The sequence below is a fragment of the Cydia fagiglandana genome, chromosome 24 (genome assembly GCF_963556715.1).
Source record: "Cydia fagiglandana chromosome 24, ilCydFagi1.1, whole genome shotgun sequence".
In the NCBI taxonomy this organism is placed as follows: Eukaryota; Metazoa; Arthropoda; class Insecta; order Lepidoptera; family Tortricidae; genus Cydia; species Cydia fagiglandana.
Window position 1 is genome coordinate 5,512,174 of NC_085955.1, and position 19,209 is coordinate 5,531,382.

Sequence of the window (19,209 nt, forward strand, 5' to 3'; positions counted from 1 at the left end):
TAATCGGTTTTTAACCGAAACCGCGGTTATTTCCATACAAAAAATAACCAATTTGCATTCCCTAGTGTTTATTTTTTGGATTTTTTAGTCGGTTCGAGTCCCGGGCGAGGCAAGCGAGTTTTAGAAAATCTTTGAATGCAGTTTTGTTACTTTTAAAAAATAAAGGAATGTCTCCTTCAAGTAAAATGAGCCAGCTTAAGGATTTAAGGTAGTTTCTCTCCAGGGCCCGACTTATCTTTCCACACTGTATACCAGGAAATCGATTCCAATTCAACAATTTGTTATGGTTTTGGCGCTTGATGATTGGCGCGCATCTGACGCACGACTCTCACTTCATATCGCATGCACCAATCAGAGTCAGCGATCGTCAAAGCATATCAAAATGATATCAAAACCGTAAAAAGTTTCTTCTTCCTCGCGTTATCCCGGCATTTTGCCACGGCTCACATAGGAGCCTGGGGTCCGCTTGACAACTAATCCCATGATTTGACGTAGGGACTAGTTTTTACGAAAGCGAATGCCATCTGACCTTCCAACCCAGAGGGGAAACTAGGCCTTATTGGGATTATTCCGGTTTCCTCACGATGTTTTCCTTCACCGAAAAGAGACTAGTAAATATCAAATGATATTTCGTACATAAGTTCCGAAAAACTCATTGGTACGAGCCGGGGTTTGAACCCGCGACCTCCGGATTGCAAGTCGCACGCTCTTACAGCTAGGCCACCAGCGCTTAACCGTAAAAAGTTTAAAAATCTAAATTTTATTACGCATTAAAGAAGCATTTTCGCTGTATTCCTACCGGGAAATGAAACCGTAACGCTACGAGCGAGGTTAATTCCTTCCGACTCGCGTAACTGTGCTACGAGTGCTACGCCGTAGCTCTTAACCGCTGTATAACGAAAGTTCGTAGCCGTGTGTTGCTGGCCTACGACTTTGGCGCTTATCACGGCGATAACGGCAAAACATCAACTTTAATGAGTCTGCTCTGTCGACTGACTCTGATGATGATGATGGTCTAAATGACTTTAGACCAGGGCTCTCCAAACCCCGGCTCGCGGGCCAAATCCGGCCCGCGGGAGCCAGGCTCCAGATGTTCAGCCCAGATAAAGCAGCAACCAGATACACCATTGGGCGCCGACGGTGGCCCACGCGAAAATTCTCAGGCGCAATATGTTTCTCAGAAAAAAAAGTTTTGAGACCCCTGCTCTAGACCATCATCATCATCATAAGTAATTATAGGCCTGGATTCTTCTCTTGTCTTTTCAATCCTGCCTTCCAGGATGTTTAGGAAAAAGTTGACTACAGACGTCAAGTAACGAAATCATTTGAGTTCCATAATGGTGGCGGCACCAGTCATGCACAAAGCCAATTAGATTTATTACTGCAGTATAACAAACTATATAAAAGCGACCATTTTCATGTCAAGGCCTCTAATAAATTGTTAGAAATGCTATCTAGGTATTGCATGCAAATAAAAGCCATATTTTGTAGGACAATTATATTATTTAAAAGGTTACCTAGAATTATGACTAAAATAATATTCACAATACCTATTCCATGGCCAAAGAGGATTTTAAAAGTATATTTACATTTATAAAAATATCTAGTAAAAAGTCAATCATACATTTTATAAAGAAGATAAGTAATAGGGCGTTTTAAAAATTTAGTTTTTATTTTATAATCACGTTGAATTTTTATTATTACTTTAAGTTTCTAATGGAAAAAAATAATATATTACTATGATTTAGTAATGCCACGTTCTTAACTTAAATTATGTATACAGGGTGTTTGGTACATCGTTTGCCAAATTAAAACGGCAGATAGCTTGAGTCATTTGCTATCTTCTCATGCGTAGAAAAACCAAATTGGCCATGTTTTTTACTACTACGAAAGTAAACATTAGAACTTTACGTAAAACTAAAAAAAACGTAAACTTAGAAGTGAAAATTTTTTTTTGCACTAAATTAAAAATATCTAGGCCTGAGAAGATAGCACGTGACTCAACCTATCTGCCGTTTTAATTTGGCAAACGATGTACCAAACACCCTGTATAACAAAAATAAACTTTACTCTTAATTTAGATGAAAAAAAAAGAACACTAACCGTTATTCTTTTAAACATACAAACAAACCATAACCATTTTCTACATTTTAAAAAGAAAAAATCCCAATGAAATTTGATATACTGAGTGTAATATGTATAACTTGTATCAGGTTTTAACTGTGTTTGCACCCAAAATAAACATAATCGAACGATTGAAGATTATTCGTTGGATTCGGTAGGTACTTTCAAAACCCGGTAATGTATAAATATATACACAAATATATAGCAAAGCTAGCTTCTCTAGCGAACCAAAAACTATGGGTTCTTCCAATTAAGAGATTATACCTTTGCGAATATTCAAATCTACAGCATAAATTCAAGATTTGCGCCAGAATATGAAAATATTGGTTAAAAATAACATATTTTCTCAATTCTAACGAATTCATATCTGAATGATTGTTACAACATGTTATATACATATTAGGACTAAATATATGGAAATAATTTATAATATTATCATACCAATATTTTAAATAAGATAGTTGACATTACTGACGATATTGTAATAACTACCAAAACTAGTACAGCTTGGCAAAAATGAGTAAAAATTAAAAAGTGGCAACACTGTAGTGTCGTCCCGTTTTCTTATACATATAGGTTTGAAAGGGACGACACTACAGTGTTGCCACTTATTAATTTCTACTCTTTTTTGCCAAGGGGTTGTGCACAAATCACGCGAGGTATTTTCGGCTATTTTTTGACGTGAAGATTTATGTTTAACGAAACCGAGAAAAGGTATTTACTCATGTGGTTGGTTTTTTTTTCTAGTTTCGTTTACTGTAGAAAAATACACGTGAGGTATCCTTATACCCCCCTCCCCCAACGTGATCTATCGTGACCCCCCTCCCCCCATCGAACCTCGCGTGATTTGTGCACAAGCCCCAAGCTGTACGTCGTACTCGTAAAGTGACTGGATATTAAGCATCTGTTCTATACCACACAGTAGTATCAGAACCGGGCCATAAAAATAATCGGTTAATTTGTATTTCACACGATAACAGTACTTTTATACCTTCAAGCGGCGGAATGCGATCTTTTTAATATTTTTATCGCAGTGGATAACGCTTTTGCCACTTTTACTGAATACATTATTTCTAAAACGTGAATGATGTTTTATTCACAGATCAGACGTAAAAACGATACTATCAAAGCGAGTAGTACACAATAATATCGCGATTCATTATCGACTATTTCACAAGGAATTGATTTCATACATACCTAACACCTATTTTATAGTATTTTAACACCACATATAAATTTGCATTATAATTTTATATTTAGAATCAAATCCCACTGACACATCCATAACCGAAACCGAATAATGTAACAAAATTAAAAGGAAAATGGTACAATAATAAATTTAAGAACGTTTCTTTAAGTATCCTGGTCACGGGCACCAAAATGTAACCAGCCCCCGGTCACGGTCTCGGTCTTGAATGATCAGAAGCCGTTGCCAAGATGAGAATCCTTTATAGAAAACCGCCAGTCGGAAAAAAAATCTGGATGACAGATGCAGGTGAAAAGTCACTTGAGCATTATTAGCCGGATCCACACAGAACGAGCCGCCTCGTGAGGAAATTGCCGCGTAAGAGCTCGGTCTGTGTAGTGCCTCGGGCTAAGTAATCGCACTCGCGACCAAAATGGCTCGGGCGAGGCACGTCTCCGCCGACTGAGCTGCTTCGCGCGGCAATTTCCTCGCGAGGCGGCTCGTGGGCCTGCCTATTTTGCCGATTGGCGTTTTCTATAAGATTGTCACATTGTCATATATATCCGCACACCCATATGTACAGTCCGACACTAGCAGTCTTTGGTAACACACTATCATACCATGTTTCGCCCGTTGTCGCCCGCTATCCGGTTGACGACCTGTAAGAAAAGTGGTGTAATAAATACGTTGGTGGCCAATTAAGTACGTACGTTCCTAGTACACGACTACCGAAGCCTATGGACATTTACAAATAAAGTTGCAGACAAAGTATATGCGGTATTTTCATTAAAACAATTAAATTAATACAGAGCGTCGTTAACTTGGTATGGGTTGAAAAAAGAAGAGAGTGAGTGAACCGGTGAATGGATAAACTAATAGAAACATTCGGTCAATTAAGGATGCGTTCAGAAACAGACAATGTGAAAACGCTGGGGTAGGGAGCAGGGCAGTATCCCGGGGCCTCAGTCTTGCCATAGAGAAATAAAAGTAACCATAGAGTGCTTACTCCATACATCAGTTTTGTTACCATAAGGCCTATTATTTTCGTAGTCGACATCTAGCGTCAAATGGCGGAATTATCAGTACTGCTACTCGACACTAGATGGCAAGTGTGTCGCGACTGACGAAAAGCGTATTGCTCAACAATTTACAACCAATATTACAAGCAGAAGGAGTTGAAAATCGACGAACGGAAAGTCTAATGCTCAACACAACAAAAAGTTGTTGATGTAAATACAATTAAAATGATTTTAACACTTACCCCACTTATGATAGGCAGGTTGAGCAGCAGACCAAACCCGGGCACCATGCGGAGGAAGTTGATGGCAGCTGGCAGGAAACCTCTGGAAATAACATAAACCACTATATATAGTTGAGCTACTTTAGACATCATGAAACAACATTGTGAATAGCCGGGTCCATACAGAGCGAGCATACGCGCGAGGCAATTTCCTTTGCCTCGCGCACAATACGGCCAGCGTAGACGTGCCTCGGCCGACAATGAAAAGTAATCCTTGTGTTTATCTTTCCTTCCTTCCTTGTTGTATCCTGATGGCCGAGGGACATGACGAGTATAGACACTCTTCACCAGTGTCCTTGTGTTTATATCTCATACCAAAGTAAATAAGTGTTCCGTAAACAAAGTTTTGTACGGAACACTAAAAACAGGTACAAAAACTTTTGTATTAGGGATATAAAAATAAAAACACAGAACAAAATATAGATAGATTTAGCGAGGCAATTATCTCGCGCACAAAACGGCCAGTATAGACGTGCCTCGCGCGCGCCGCCTTGGCCGAGGGGAGGAAAATTGCCTCGCACGTATATTCGCTCTTAGAACTACTAGTTAGAACACAACAATATTTTTCCTTTAACCATTACATCACTAACCTGAACAGTAGTAGGAACCCATAGATCTCAGCGATCATGCCCACCATAGGCCAGCCCAGCAGCACTATAGTGATGCCTCCGAAGAATGCCACAGAGGCCTTGATCTTGTGCCGTTGGAAGAAAAAGAAGAATGTCCGCTGGAGCCCGATCACACAGGCCAGACCACTGATGAATAGGATCTGGAATATGAAAGTTGTACTTGAGTAATTTGAATAGGGTATTATACTGTATTTAAAATAAATTATTTTATACCATGCATGAAATAGAAAAACACAGATAGGAGTTATTTTTAAACACAACTATTTAATAAATCTGATAGAAATATAAAAAGTAGGTGAGTTGACCGTGACATCACGATGTAATGTTTCATATAAATTCCATATTAGCAAATCGTTTTGACAGTTCAAAAAAGTAACTTATTTGACTAATAGGAAAATACCCTATTATGATACATACCAAAATATTGAAAATATGACAATGGTTTGCGCTTTGCTTCATAACCCTTATAGTTTAAGTTTAGCCCAGAAATAGTAAAGGACAAAAAGACAGAAGCTGATTTATAGTATTACATAGATGGAGAGAGTTTCTTACATTTCCTATAGCCAGTAGGCCCTTATCAAAGAGCAGTAGAACTCCTAGGAACAGGAAGGCCATGCCAAACCCCGCCAGCCCCACACCGATCTCTGGAAATTTGTAAAATCACATTTTTGTACTATTACTGGAGCATTCCATGAAATTGTCTACCGTTGTCCCGTACAGACGCGAAGTTTCTGAAGATTTAAAGGTATAAGAGTTTCCTTTTCTATGACAAATGGTCAAAAATATGCACAGAATAATAATTGCCTGCTTTAAATGCCAAGAAAAAAGTCGCAACACAGGAAATACAATGCGTTTGTATGGGACAGCCCATGGAATGCTCCTACTATGTATTTCTTGTATTCTATTAAACCATTTAGTCAGATGACAACCAAAACACACTCATTACTATCATAAGTTCAGAGCTACAGCATTACACCTAGGTTGATTTTTATTTGTTTCTGCAATTAGTGAGTTTTGGTCAACTGACGATTTTTTCCTGAGTTATGGGTATTTCATGCAGATTGTCACCTAGTACCCATAAAAAAAATTACTTTATTTTCTAAAAACATATATTTATTAATTTAGGACGTCTTTATTTAGAATATGTAATGTTTAGACAAATAAGACACCTACAATCTTGCTATAGTGTATAAGTTTTCAGTGCAACATGCCTTGTATAGATTTCTTTTGAATTCAATACCAGCTAATACCCATAGCATACTGTCAGGGGTGCAAAACTCCTGAGATCGGCCAAACTCTGCTCCGCTCGGCTCAGCATTGCTCCGAGCAATTATTAGGGTTGGCACCACTTGACTTCCTTTTGCATGCACGACCACAGGTAAGATAATCACTTGAATTTTGACAACCCTAAATAGTCGAAAGGGATAGTGCCATATTCGACCCTGAACCGCTGTCAAACTTCGGTTTCGTAGGAAGTTGCCTTCCTGTACAATAGTACTATTATTTATTCTGTGATACTGTTTTCTATTATAGGTTGCATTGCAACAATTATAACTTGGTATATATTCATGAGCTGACAATAAAGTAAGGTTTTTATTAGGATTAGATATATTTCGTGAAAAGCTAGCGTGATGACGAGGAAAATAAGAAGTTACCCCTATAATGTCTAGTCATCAATGTTTTAGGCAACTAGGTACAAGTAAAACTATTATTCATGGTTAATACGAATAAAATTAACGAATATTTCTGTAGGGCAATATTTATTCATTAACAATAATACAATTAAAAATACACTATATTTCTTGTAACAGATGAAAGGCATTTACTGAAGCTTAATTAGCATTGATAATATGTCACGATTACAACATAATAATTGGTAATAACTTAAATTGATTTCAAAACTGGAGCAATTCCTAACGTTGAATGTTAGTGTATATTAGGGTACTATTACTTACTTTGTACATCGCTTATCTCAATCATCGTGATTAATACTTAATTGTTATTACGTTAATTATTGAAGTAGGTTCCTAATTAACTATTAAATTAGTTAATTTATCGACAACAAACTTATAACCTATCTCTCCACGTCATTTTTGCTATCGAATATTTGGGCTGTCAAAAAAAGGTGCATTCAAATATCGAATCACTATTGTTTACATTTTGTTAATTTACGAAACAGTAGCTACCCTATATATTAAAATAAAGTTAACTTAGTATATTTTGTTATCATTTTGTAACTAATTTGAAAAATACTTTCATCAGTATTTAGTAATGATAACATTTTCTAACACCATATTTATGAACGCGTTCATAATGATTTTGCCACTGGCAACATTCAGGTATAAATAAATGTTGCCAGCTCAAATATCATAATTTACCCATTTGTCGGGGTGTAACTAATGTACAATTTCCAAAATTACATTTAAATATTATGTTTACTATGGTTTTTTATGTCATGTCGGAAAATTTAAGTTTTATATTACAATGCAGGCTAATAGTAGTAATAAAGGCTATCTATCCACTGTATTTTACTCTTTACAAATAGAAACGTGGTAATTTTTTTTAATAACCGGCAACATCGCTCCTAACCTCCGTTCAATCAATGTAAGACCGCGTCTCTTTTAGCAATTTAGGATTTTAGCCTGATTCCTGTGTAAACTTTAATAATTGACGAAATATTGTGTTATAAAGTACATTAGTACTGTCCAATACACTCGTCGCAACCTACATATTTGAGTAAAATCATTTACTGACAGTATTATCGTGTGATTTATTGAGCGGTCGTGTCGGGGCCGTACTCTCACTAGTTTTCGTTTGTTTTTCGCGTATCAGTGAAAAATGGTTCGTGGTACGGGTAGAGGAGGCCGTGGTATGCCAGGGCGCGGCGGTATGGGTCGCCCGCCGTTCAACAGGCCGAGGGTGCTGCTGTTGCGCCCTCCTTTTGATCTGATAATGGCCGAGCCTGCTTTTCCTAGATGTAAACCTGCCCCTGATGACTCTGCGCTTACACAGGTAAAGTAACAACCATATTTAGGTACTGTTGATTGACCATATTCATTCATATTGCTTTACATGTAGTTCAGGTTTTATAAAATATTCCTTTTTTTGCAAATACTAAATAGTACTAAACTCATAATTAAGTTTAGTATTTTTTAGTCTGATGGGATGGGAGTTGTATAGTTTAAATGTTCATTAACTCTAGTCATTAATTTTCAAGCCTAAGAATAACTGTAAATTTAATACATATAAACATCAAAAAATACATTGCAGTTCTGTTTACGTAAATGGTTTCTTCAGCCTATATTCTGTACCTTTAGGTATTTAAATAAAACATTTTGTACATTTTCAGGCAGTTCTAAGATTTATTGGTGAACTGACCAAATACAAAACCGCCTGGATCACCTACCTACATTATTTGATCATGTAACGTTTTCTTCTACCCTCAACTGGCTTAAGGAGCCATTTGAGGGTAGATTTTGTTTACTTTTATTTAAATACCTAAAGATACAGAGTATAGTCAGAAGAAGCAGTGTAATGCGTGGCAATAGGGCAATAATTTGTTGCCATTCATTTTATAAATGATGTTAATTGTCACCTACAAGCTTTAATTAGGGTGGTATTCCTGCCCAATGTCATTGCGTCTCACTCTCTCATCAAGAAAAAGGTGAGACGCAATACACATTAAACAAATATACAGATGGAATACCACCCTTAGTTGGAGGCTTTGTCCCGTTGCAGGCCCTGTTAAAGAGGCATGCAGAGCTGTGCCCGACCCCGGCGGAGCAGTCGGCTGTTCTCAGCCTGGTCACCAAGCTGCAGACGGTGCTTGACAACCTGGTGGTGGCTCCGGGAGACTTTGCTGCTTGTGTGAGTAAAAAGATTTAGTTAGGTATTACCAGGCGTGGCTCACTACGCGATTTCGTCGCTTTGCTACAGGTAGCTAAAAGTACATCCGTTCCACCCCAATTTTGGGGAAAGCCATAAGCCGCGCGTGGCGCTGTCGCCACCTGGCGGCCATATCTGTGCTGATCGTAACAGACGCGTTTTGTTAGAGAGTGAGTGTTCGGTACCGAGTACTATTATTTATTCTGTGGTATTACATAATTTTCAATCAAAAGACAACATAATTTTTACAGTCAATGTGGAGCAGATTTTCATATTTGATTGTAAAAAGAAAGCAAAACCCCTGAAGACAGTATTGACAAGTATGGTGAAAAATTATACTTCATTGGATTTGAATGAGGTCTAGAAAATGTATTCAAAGCATTTATTAGCATATAAAAATTTAAAGGTATAAACAATTGTGATGCTATGCTTATGATATTATTTCTTACATGATCTTAAGCTACATTTAAAAATAGGCCCTAAAAAATACATGAAAATGGAATAGAAAGTATAAACAATCGAGACAATACATAATAAAAAAATAATAATAAGATTAAAGTGCCACGAAATGGCCCCATCTCAGCATGTTGCTGGTGGCTTCCAGCACTGATCTTCCGATGAGATTATGTCTATTAGAAGCAATAAGTGTAAGCCTTATGATTGTTGTAGCAACTGGAGGAAGTGAGGCAGGTGGGCTCCTACAAGAAGGGCACTATGATGGCGGGCAAGAACGTGGCCGATATTGTGGTCATCATGAAGACCCTGCCCACCAAGGAGGCTGTTGAGGGGCTCTCCAATAAGGTATTATATGTAGCTTAGTTTTATTTCTACGGAGTACATTACTTGCTCACACTTAAAAAAACTTAAGATTGTTATAATAGCAGTATAATGCACTCGTGGCCTAGCGATAAGAGCGCGAACTTTCAATCCTGAGGTGGCGGGTTCAAACCCCGGCTTGTACCAATGAGTCTTTTGGAAATTATGTACGAAATATCATTTGATATTTACTAGTTGCTTTTCGGTGAAGGAAAGCATTGTGAGGAAACCGGACTAATCCCATTAAAGCCTATACTTCGTTTTTTTTAGCATTAGAAATTAGGTAAACAATCTTGATGTGACTTTTAATTGAATAACACATTTTAAAAATAAGTTACGGTAAATATGTAACAATTATGAATCTAATACAATCATTTATATTCTTCTGCTTTCATAAGTAATAGTTATTGATTTTTAAAAAGTGTTTTTTCCATTAAAAGACATGCCAAGATCGCTTACCTTCTTTCAAGTTCTTTCTAATGCTAAAAAAACGAACTATAGTTTACCCTCTGGGTTGGAAGGTCAGATGGCAGTCACTTTCGTAAAAACTAGTGCCAACGCCTATTCTCAGGATTAGTTGCCAAGCAGACCCCAGGCTCTCATGAGCCGTGGCAAAATGCCGGGACAACGCGAGGAAGATGATGATAATAGCAGTTTAATATTATTTTCACCACACCAGCTCGGAAAGGCTTACTTCGCACTTCGAAAACGAATAGCAAAGTTGCATTTTGGAATTTTGATCTTAGTCGTCAATGAGATCGGACGTGTTTATTTAAATAATTAATTATTCGCGTGCACAATTCGCGACTGTCTGCATTTCGAATCGTGCATTATCTGGGTCATTAGTCATCTATCGCGACCTACGGCTATAGTATAATGTATAAGTGGAGTAAACAACTGTAATCGAAAAATGTCGGGGAATAGTCCATTTAACCGGAGTGGACTAACACGCCGCAGCCCGCCCTCAACGCCCACGCCGCAGCCCGGCCCGCCCGGGCCCGCACCAGCAAACATGCAGCAGGAAGAAGAGCCCCCGAAGGTAATTCCCACAAGTGACATCCAAACATGGCTCAAAAAGATTGAACTGAACCTGCAAGACGTCTGCTCTACATCTGCTGAAGGTAAACTTAACACTGACCAGAAGATCAGGATTAACAACATGTGTCGCAGCGTGGGCCACTTAGCCTCACAAATGGCTATCGAATACCAATCCCTAAAAAATCACGCAATCCAAGCATATCAGGCCCGCCAAGCTCACCAAGAAAAAATGGACCTCGTACAACGTATCCAAGACCTAAAGCAGTCGATTGAGGAATCCAGCCGACAAGTTACCGGACCTTCGTTTGCCGACGCCCTTAAGAATAATGGAACGAGGTACGTCCAGCCCTCTAACATTAGCTCAGTCGCAATCTACCCGGTCGACAAGTTGAAATCGAGTGAGGAGACCAAATCTCTCGTTCAAAAGATTATCCGGCCCGACGAAATGAAGCTACACGTGAGAGGGTTACGCAAGATCAAAAATGGCGGTGTTGTGATAAGCACTGACTCAAAAGAAGACGTAATAAAACTCAAGCAATCAGAACAGCTTACGACCTCTGGACTCACCGTTGACGAGCCACAAAAACGCAAGCCCAGAATTGTAGTCATCGGAGTTCCCGCGGACATGCAGGAACCTGAAGTCCTGAAGTGCATATACCATCAAAACTTAGCCGATAAATTACAAGATTGGTCGCTCGAAAAATTTATGGCTTCCACTAAGCTAAGTCACAAATCCGGAAAAAAGGACGCCGAGACCTGTAATTATATAATTGAAGTTTCTGGAGTAATACGCAAGGCCCTAATTACGAACGACAGAGTTTTTGTGAATTGGTCATCGTGTCCTGTTAGGGATTTCACCTTGGTTACGCGCTGTTTCAAATGTCAGCTATACAATCATGCAGCGAAGACCTGCAAAATGGATATCAACATCTGCGGCCACTGCGGCGAAGCGGGTCACTCATTCAAGGAATGCACAAAAAAGGACGAAGCCCCAAAATGTGCAACATGCTCGCACTACAAAAAACAATGCAACCACCAAACCGGCGACGCCGCATGCCCAGCTAGACAAATGGCCGAAAAAAGGTATCTAAACTCCATAGATTACGAAGGCGCCTAGGAGCGCCAACTTTTCACATATTTTTTATAGCACTTCTTGTTTCATTAGTTTAACTACTTATGAATAATAGCATATTCTCTGACCTAATAGACAGTTTCCCTGTATCAGAGTTTAAAGCATACCACAGAGCTGCCCTACTAACCCTCTATCGTAAATCACGTAATACATGCACGCACACGTAATTTGTCAATAAATTAAATATAAACAAACTTGGAGATGATTTACGCAATATTGACTTTGGCCCCGTTTATATTTCTGCTGATGCAGAAAATACTACCTATGCTGTACTTGATTAAAAATGCCCAACAAGCAATCTTACTTAACACCAATAAGACACGTCTAAATAGTAAGAATTACATGTATTCAAACAGTACACAGTATTTGTCCTTTTGGGCCCTTTTTTTTTTTTTTTTTTGTACAAAAAAAATTAAATGCAATACTAGACTTATACCCTCTTAGCTATCTTTGTTGTAAGAACACTCTGCGACGCGCCCGTCAAAAAATGACGTACGATAATACAGAGAACCTACTAATAGTCGTAAAATGATTACCTACTGCACTGTGATATTTAATACTTAAGAACCTACTTCTTTGTTAAGGTGATTACAGTTATATTATGTAACACATGTAGTTTATAAGTGAATAATTAAAAATTGATTAATATTGTCCTTCACTGCCTGAAACACAGGGAATCCTAGTTCAGGCATTTGTAAACCACTTGTCTCTATATAAACTCTTAGTCTTTAAGAACAACCACTGTACTATACTCTTCTCAATAAATTATTTGTAATTGTATTTGTATTTTATCCACATGTGAGGCAAAGTAATCAAATGCAAATTTTGAGTTGTTTTCTTATGTTTGCTGGTAGAATTGACTTTTAAATGATGATTTTGGATGATAAATATTTAATAACATTCATTTGGATTTGATTACATTTGATTTTGTTTGATATTTTACATTTAATATTTGCTTCGGGTTGGTGTGGTGAAAAATTTTGTGTTTCACTCGGGTGCAAATTTTGTTTAACCCTCGTGCTTTGAAACCCTCGCAACGCTCATGATTCCATTTTTCGAACCACTCGCTATGCTCGTGGTTCAATTTTGTAATTTTTCGCTTGCTCGGGTATCAATATTAGCACGAGCGGTTGAACAACAACTTTGCCCCCGAGTGAAACAAATAACTATTAGTTATGATCCCTTCTCACGATAAGAAGAAGAATAATAGCAGTGTGTTGCCTGAATCGCAGTTCAAGTGGGTGGGACAAAAATTGCTGTAATAATTAACAATTGGCACTAATTTTCTGGTTCAACACTTTGTTCGTAGGTGACAGAGGAGCTAAACAAGCTGCTTGCGGCCGAGGGCGGGGGCTCCGTGACGTGCTCCTGCCACGAGCGCGGCTTCACCGCGCAGGGCGCCGCCGCCGCCGTGCGCGTGCTCGTCACCACGCTGCACCACAACCTGAGGAAGCTGGAGCCCGAGGTTAGTAGCCAGGAGCCCTGGCCCCTATTTCACCACGGCGACAGGTGCGACAATTGTCGACATCACTGTTACTGACGGTTACGGTTACCGCTTACCATAGAGCGGGCCTTGTTCCTGTTTGCCACCATTATTGTATTATTTAAAAAAACTTTATTATATCAGCAAAAAACAGGATTTTCTCTTGCGAAGTTTATGGTGATGATGATGACAGTTGTCACAAGATTTAAAAGAACTTTCGGTAATTCTTGACCGGAAATGAGTTCTGTGTCGGAATTTCGTAACAATTGTAGCGTTTCTTGAGACATCTGTCATTAGCTTCGCAAAATAAATACTTATTTAATGGAGTTTTTTTAATTTAAATGTTGGTGGCAAACAAGCACACCACCCGTCCGATGGTAAGCGATTACCTTATCCTATGGAGGCCTGTGACGTCAGTAACAGTGACGTCGACAATTGTCGCACCTGTCACCGTGGTGAAATAGGGGCCTGGTTGTTACCGAGGGAACCTAATCCCAGTAAGGTAAAAAGTTGTGTCAAACTTGAAAACTATCCTGAAGTCCCAATACAAGTCTGCAGGTGATTTAATTAAGGAAGTCATTATTGTTCCCACAAATTCTCATATGCCTTAGCTACAATATCATTTGAGATCTATCAAAGGCCTTTGATATTTCTTTTACACAAGATTTGTGTCAAAATTGGAAAAAGATTAACTGGAGATGCAACGGATAGTTGTTTGGCCGGATACCTGATATTCGGCCTAACCATCGGCCGAATATCCGGTATCCGGCCGCCGAATATTCGCCCAGCGGAACTAACCCTACATTTCGGTTTTTCAGGTGCGCATTCTGCAGGTTTGACCTGTTTCCTATACTTCGTTTTTTTTAGCATTAGAAATTAGGTAAACAATCTTGATGTGTCTTTTAATTGAAAAACACGTTTTAAAAATAAGTCACGGCAAATATGTAACAATTATGAATCTAATACGATCATTTATATTCTTCCGCTTTCATAATAAATAAATAAAATAAATAAAAAAATAAAATAACTTTATTTAGCTAAATTATAGCTCACAACTGCTTACAAGTAATGAATGATACAAGGTGAATTTAACATTGTAAATAACTTGTACACTTAAGTTTTTTAAGGTAAATGCAATGAAACATTGAGTAAGCGTCATCTGATCCCCGTACTAGTAAAAACTGTATCACGGTGGAACAGGATTCCCCTTGTCCTTGTTTACATTAATTATCTAATTATTATAACATGCTTTTCTTATAGTTAGATATGTGGGTAAGTTAAACACAATAGAAATAAAACTGTTGGAAGTAACAAACAAGTAATCCGGTCGCAACAGTCGAGACGGGGCAGAAGGGCGCATGTCACTAAGGACTAGCACTAACATACGACTCTCCGCCGCAACGCGGCAGTGCGCATAACTAGTAAACAAAACAATAAGTAATAGTGTTTGATTTTTAAAAAGCGTTTTTCAATTAAAAGACATGTCAAGATCGCTTACCTTCTTGCAAGTTCTTTCTAATGCTAAAAAAAACGAACTACAGTAAACGTTCGCGCGGACATGAGTCCGCCGGATACCGGATAGTAACTTTGCTTGATTTCGGAGTAAACAAATTGGATTTAAGAAACAGACACGGTCAGAATCGTACTTGTTTATTATTTTAAAACAATTTAATCATTCCACTGACTTGCACGCGCACTCATTTCGAACCCAGAATCATTTCTAGAAATCAATCATCTACTCCGAAATCAAGCAATGTTACTATCCGGTATTCAGCCGGATAGTAAAATAATGGCCGGATAGGCCGGATACCGGATAGTAACCTAAAATTAACCCAATGTGTAATCATCCGAAATGTTTGATGATTACTTGTCAAATTGTTTCCAACACGTTAAAATTGGGTGTTATTTTGGTGGCCACTTATTTCCTCCGGAGTTCCCCAAGGATCTCACCTAGTTCAAATTCTCTTTCTTGTATCACATAAGAAGGAACATGCTAAATAAATAAAAAAGAACGAAACGAAAGAAGAGTGTCAAGGAGTAAATATAAATGAAATCTAAGTGTTAACATGTAAGGTTTATCTGTTAATGCTAATATTACATTATAAAATAAATGAAATGAAATGCTTTGTAGTCTTTTCATAATATGAAGCAGAAAAAAGCAAGCTTCAGCTCTAAACCAATTTAGTTCTAAAGTTGTTGCAGGCGGCTCACTCCGCGATTTCGTCGCTTTGCTACAGGTAGCTAAAAGTACATCCGTTCCACACCAATTTTGGTGGCTAGCCACAAGCCGCGCGTGGCGCTGTCGCCACCTAGCGGCCATATCTGTCCTGATCGTAACAGACGCGTTTTGTTAGAGAGTGAGTCTTCTGTACCTAGTACTATTATTTATTCTGTGGTTTTTGTGGTTCAGGTTCACTTGGAGTACAAGGTGATCAGTAGCCACCTGGCCGCCATCCGCCACAGCCGCTGGTTCGAGGAGAACGCGCACCACTCCTCCATTAAGGTATACATAATTTTATATATAATTTTTGGGAAACCCCCCACATCTAGCGTCTTTCGAGCGTCGGCGTCTGGTCAGCGCTATGGAAAATGACGTCGCTGCGCAGTTGCGTCGACGTTGCGTCGAGCAGCGGCCATAGAGCTATAGTTGCCGACGCTCGAAAGACGCTAGATGTGGGGGGCCCCTAAAAATGATTTAGGGTTCCGTACCCAAAGGGTAAAACGTCCGTCTGTCACCAGGTTGTATCTCACGAACCGTGATAGCTAGACAGTTGAAATATTCACAGATGATGTATTTCTGCTGCCGCTATAACAACAAATATTAAAAAGTACGGAACCCTCGGTGGGCGAGTCCGACTCACACTTGTCCGGTTTTTTTACTAATTCTAGCATATTTTCAGATAAAAACATTACGTTTAAGACCCAACAGGAGTGGTCATTTCTCCATACAAACGTACTCGACTGTTTCCTCCGTGGGTTTGATGCTAGAGCAATGATTTTTTCAACACATTAATATTGTCAATATCTGTGTCGGACCGTTTTGCTTTTTTTGATATTTTTGTTTTTTAAGGCGCTAGAGCTCTTCAAAAATGGCCAAAATGGCTTCAATGACTATGCCACAATGAGAGGCGTAGTATTCAAAACTGATATCAATTAGCCAAAAAAGCAAAACGGTCCGACACAGATAATTTCATAATCATTTAGATTTCCAAATTTGGTTACGATTGGTTGAGTTTTGTAAACAGTCGAGTACGAAACCTCGATCTTTGAGATTTTCACGCAGGATTTTTCGCCATGTCCTTATCGCACTAGTTTTAGGAGCCGCTTCCGTTAGCGAGACGGGTATATTTACCTAAAATGTTTAAAACACAGCTCCTGTTTCGTCTTAAAGAACAACTTTGCAATCTTACGTACTTTCTACGACAGTGCCTGTTATTGTTAACACATTCATTACCACTAAGTGCTACGGGTTACGCTCGTAGCGCGTAGCCACGGTTTCGCCGTATGTAGCGCGTAGTCGCTACGAACAGTGTACCCGACAGTCGGGTTCTTGGTGTTGAATGTGTTAACATCCCAATTTTCCTTTTCACTTATTAGGTGCTGATCCGGCTGCTCCGCGATATGTGCGCGCGCCACGCCGGTCTCGAACCCCTCACCCCGTGGATGATCGACCTGCTGGCGCACCACTGCATCATGAACAACCCGCAGCGGCAGGCGCTGCCCATCGCCCAGGCGTTCAGGTACGTGCACTTAAAAGCTAATATATATACACAAGGGAGATTTGGGCCTAGGATGCTTCCTTGCGGAACTCCAGATTGACGGCCCAATTAGAACAATTCTTATAAGATGTCACAGCGATACGACATTGACAGGCGTGTCTCACTCCGCGATTTCGTCGCTTTGCTACAGGTAGCTAAAAGTACATCCGTTCGATCAGAATTTTGGGGTTTGCCATAAGCCGCGCGTGGCGCTGTCGCCACCTAGCGGCCATATCTGTGCTGATCGTAACAAAGGCGTTTTGTTAGAGAGTGAGTCTTCTGTACCTAGTACTATTATTTATTCTGTGACATTGATCTGTTAGTGTGACATTTTATTAACATTGTTAAAATTGGGCCGTCAGTCTCTTGTTAGTATACACAAGAAAGAGATTTGGAACTAGAATGTTTCCTTGTGGGACTTCAAAGATTGAGTCTCCTGTCAATATAGACAAGAAAGAGATTTGGGCCTAGGATGGTTCCCTGTCGGACTCTAAATGATCGGTCACGTATATTAATACCCATAAGACTTGGGCCTTGTTTCCGCGTGGGACTAGAATCCATATGAGTCGCTACTAGGCTGTCCATAAATTACGTCATAGATTTTTGACCCCCCCCCCCCCTCCTAAAATCATCCAAAAATCATGCTTCGAATGACCCCGTTTCCTCCTACGTCATGCTACCATCATCCGATGTGTCCAGACCCCCCCCCCCCCTAATTTGAAATTACGTAATTTATGAATAGCCCCTTGTGCGCGCCATCCGATTTTTATTCCGGTTGATATTCTGCAATGTAAATCGTAAATGACAATGATATACACATATTTAATTACACAAACGGGTCTACCGCTATATAATTTCATTGTTTTTACCTTTAATTCCGACGTTTAACGACGACAACACAACGACTTTAACATTTTTATAAACTAATTTCGGATAGTATAGTGGTGTGTTATATATCTCCGTTGACATTTGTTGGGACGTCAGTCTTTCCGCGACCACAGCTGGTGCAACTCAGCTGAAACGTCGGAATTAAAGGTAAAAACAATGAAATTATATAGCGGTAGACCCGTTTGTGTAATTAAATATGTGTACAAAACGCGCGAGTTTAAAGTGAATATGACAATGATCTAATTCCTGTGTAATTTTGTTTAGACGCGCCTTGTCCCTGCTGGCCGGAGGCCTATTCCTGCCGGGCTGCGCCGGCCTCTCGGACCCGTGCGAGGCCGCGCACGCGCGCGCGCACACCGCGCTCGACCTGCAGGCGCAGGACAACGCCGCTGCCACTGCGCAGACGTGAGTATCTCTCCGTCTCTGTCTCTCACATAGTAACCCAGTCTATAGGGAATATTAGGCAAAGCTCTGCGTAGGTGGCACCTTTGTGGCACATACAGTAAACAAACCACATTGACACATTACACGTCACGTCAATCACATGGCCTACCGCGAAACAAGAAAATCGAAATTTCGTTATCTAATCTCTCTATCACTCTTGCATATTCGAGCGATAAAGAGGCAGATAACTAAATTTTGAGTTTCGCGTTTACCGGTAGGCCCTTGTTAACAATCAGATGACACATGCTACATGACACCCCGTTAGGGCACTGAAACATTCTTAAGTCTACATTTTTACATTTCTAGTACTAACCGTAATACACAATTAAAATTAATATCATTGCAGACTCCTGCGTGTGGTGGCTCGCGGCGGTCACCGCTACGTCCTAGGCCTGCAGCTCTTCGAGGGTGGCAAGGACATCTCCGGCGAGATCACCGTCTGGGACGGAGTGGTTGTCTCCCCCCTGGCCCCCGCTTACAGCGACGCCCCCGAGCCGATGGATACTGACGACAAAGGTACACACTA

General features: G+C 39.7%; 3 protein-coding genes across 6 annotated transcripts in view; 2 read left to right on the forward strand and 1 right to left on the reverse strand.

Annotated features, from left to right (window-relative positions):
- Positions 1-1,483: 1,483 nt before the first annotated feature.
- Positions 1,484-7,364, reverse strand: LOC134676539 (vesicle transport protein GOT1B). Its single transcript, XM_063534928.1, has 5 exons — positions 7,195-7,364; positions 5,792-5,883; positions 5,201-5,379; positions 4,572-4,653; positions 1,484-3,969 (listed from the first exon to the last, which is right to left on the reverse strand). The coding sequence occupies exons 1-5, from the start codon at positions 7,217-7,219 to the stop codon at positions 3,925-3,927; spliced, it is 423 nt and encodes a 140-aa protein (XP_063390998.1). The 5' UTR covers positions 7,220-7,364; the 3' UTR covers positions 1,484-3,924.
- Positions 7,365-7,820: 456 nt separating this feature from the next.
- Positions 7,821-19,209, forward strand: part of LOC134676165 (interleukin enhancer-binding factor 2 homolog) — a 183,557-nt gene continuing 172,168 nt past the window's right edge. For 2 of the 4 annotated variants that reach the window (XM_063534453.1, XM_063534454.1), the window contains exons 1-8: positions 7,826-8,251; positions 8,978-9,106; positions 9,794-9,925; positions 13,420-13,575; positions 16,004-16,096; positions 17,191-17,333; positions 18,504-18,644; positions 19,030-19,199. In XM_063534453.1, the coding sequence (XP_063390523.1) occupies positions 8,078-8,251; positions 8,978-9,106; positions 9,794-9,925; positions 13,420-13,575; positions 16,004-16,096; positions 17,191-17,333; positions 18,504-18,644; positions 19,030-19,199 (1,138 nt within the window). In that variant the 5' untranslated portion in view covers positions 7,826-8,077. Of the gene's footprint in view, positions 8,252-8,977; positions 9,107-9,793; positions 9,926-13,419; positions 13,576-16,003; positions 16,097-17,190; positions 17,334-18,503; positions 18,645-19,029; positions 19,200-19,209 lie in introns of all 4 variants that reach the window. The other 2 variants (XM_063534450.1, XM_063534451.1) reach the window with 2 other exon arrangements.
- Positions 10,686-12,464, forward strand: LOC134676182 (uncharacterized). The gene has a single exon (XM_063534505.1). The coding sequence runs from the start codon at positions 10,851-10,853 to the stop codon at positions 12,093-12,095; it is 1,245 nt and encodes a 414-aa protein (XP_063390575.1). The 5' UTR covers positions 10,686-10,850; the 3' UTR covers positions 12,096-12,464.

What these genes read in the sequence shown, in the direction of transcription:
- LOC134676539 (XM_063534928.1), bottom strand. Translation starts at nt 7,219, where the DNA reads ATGATTGAGATAAGCGATGTACAAA. An exon ending in GCCTACTGGCTATAGGAAAT is followed by an intron (nt 5,380 to 5,791) that starts GTAAGAAACTCT and finishes TTCATATTCCAG; the next exon opens with ATCCTATTCATCAGTGGTCT. An exon ending in ACCTGCCTATCATAAGTGGG is followed by an intron (nt 3,970 to 4,571) that starts GTAAGTGTTAAA and finishes CTTTTCTTACAG; the next exon opens with GTCGTCAACCGGATAGCGGG.
- LOC134676182 (XM_063534505.1), top strand. Translation starts at nt 10,851, where the DNA reads ATGTCGGGGAATAGTCCATTTAACCGGAGTGGACTAACACGCCGCAGC.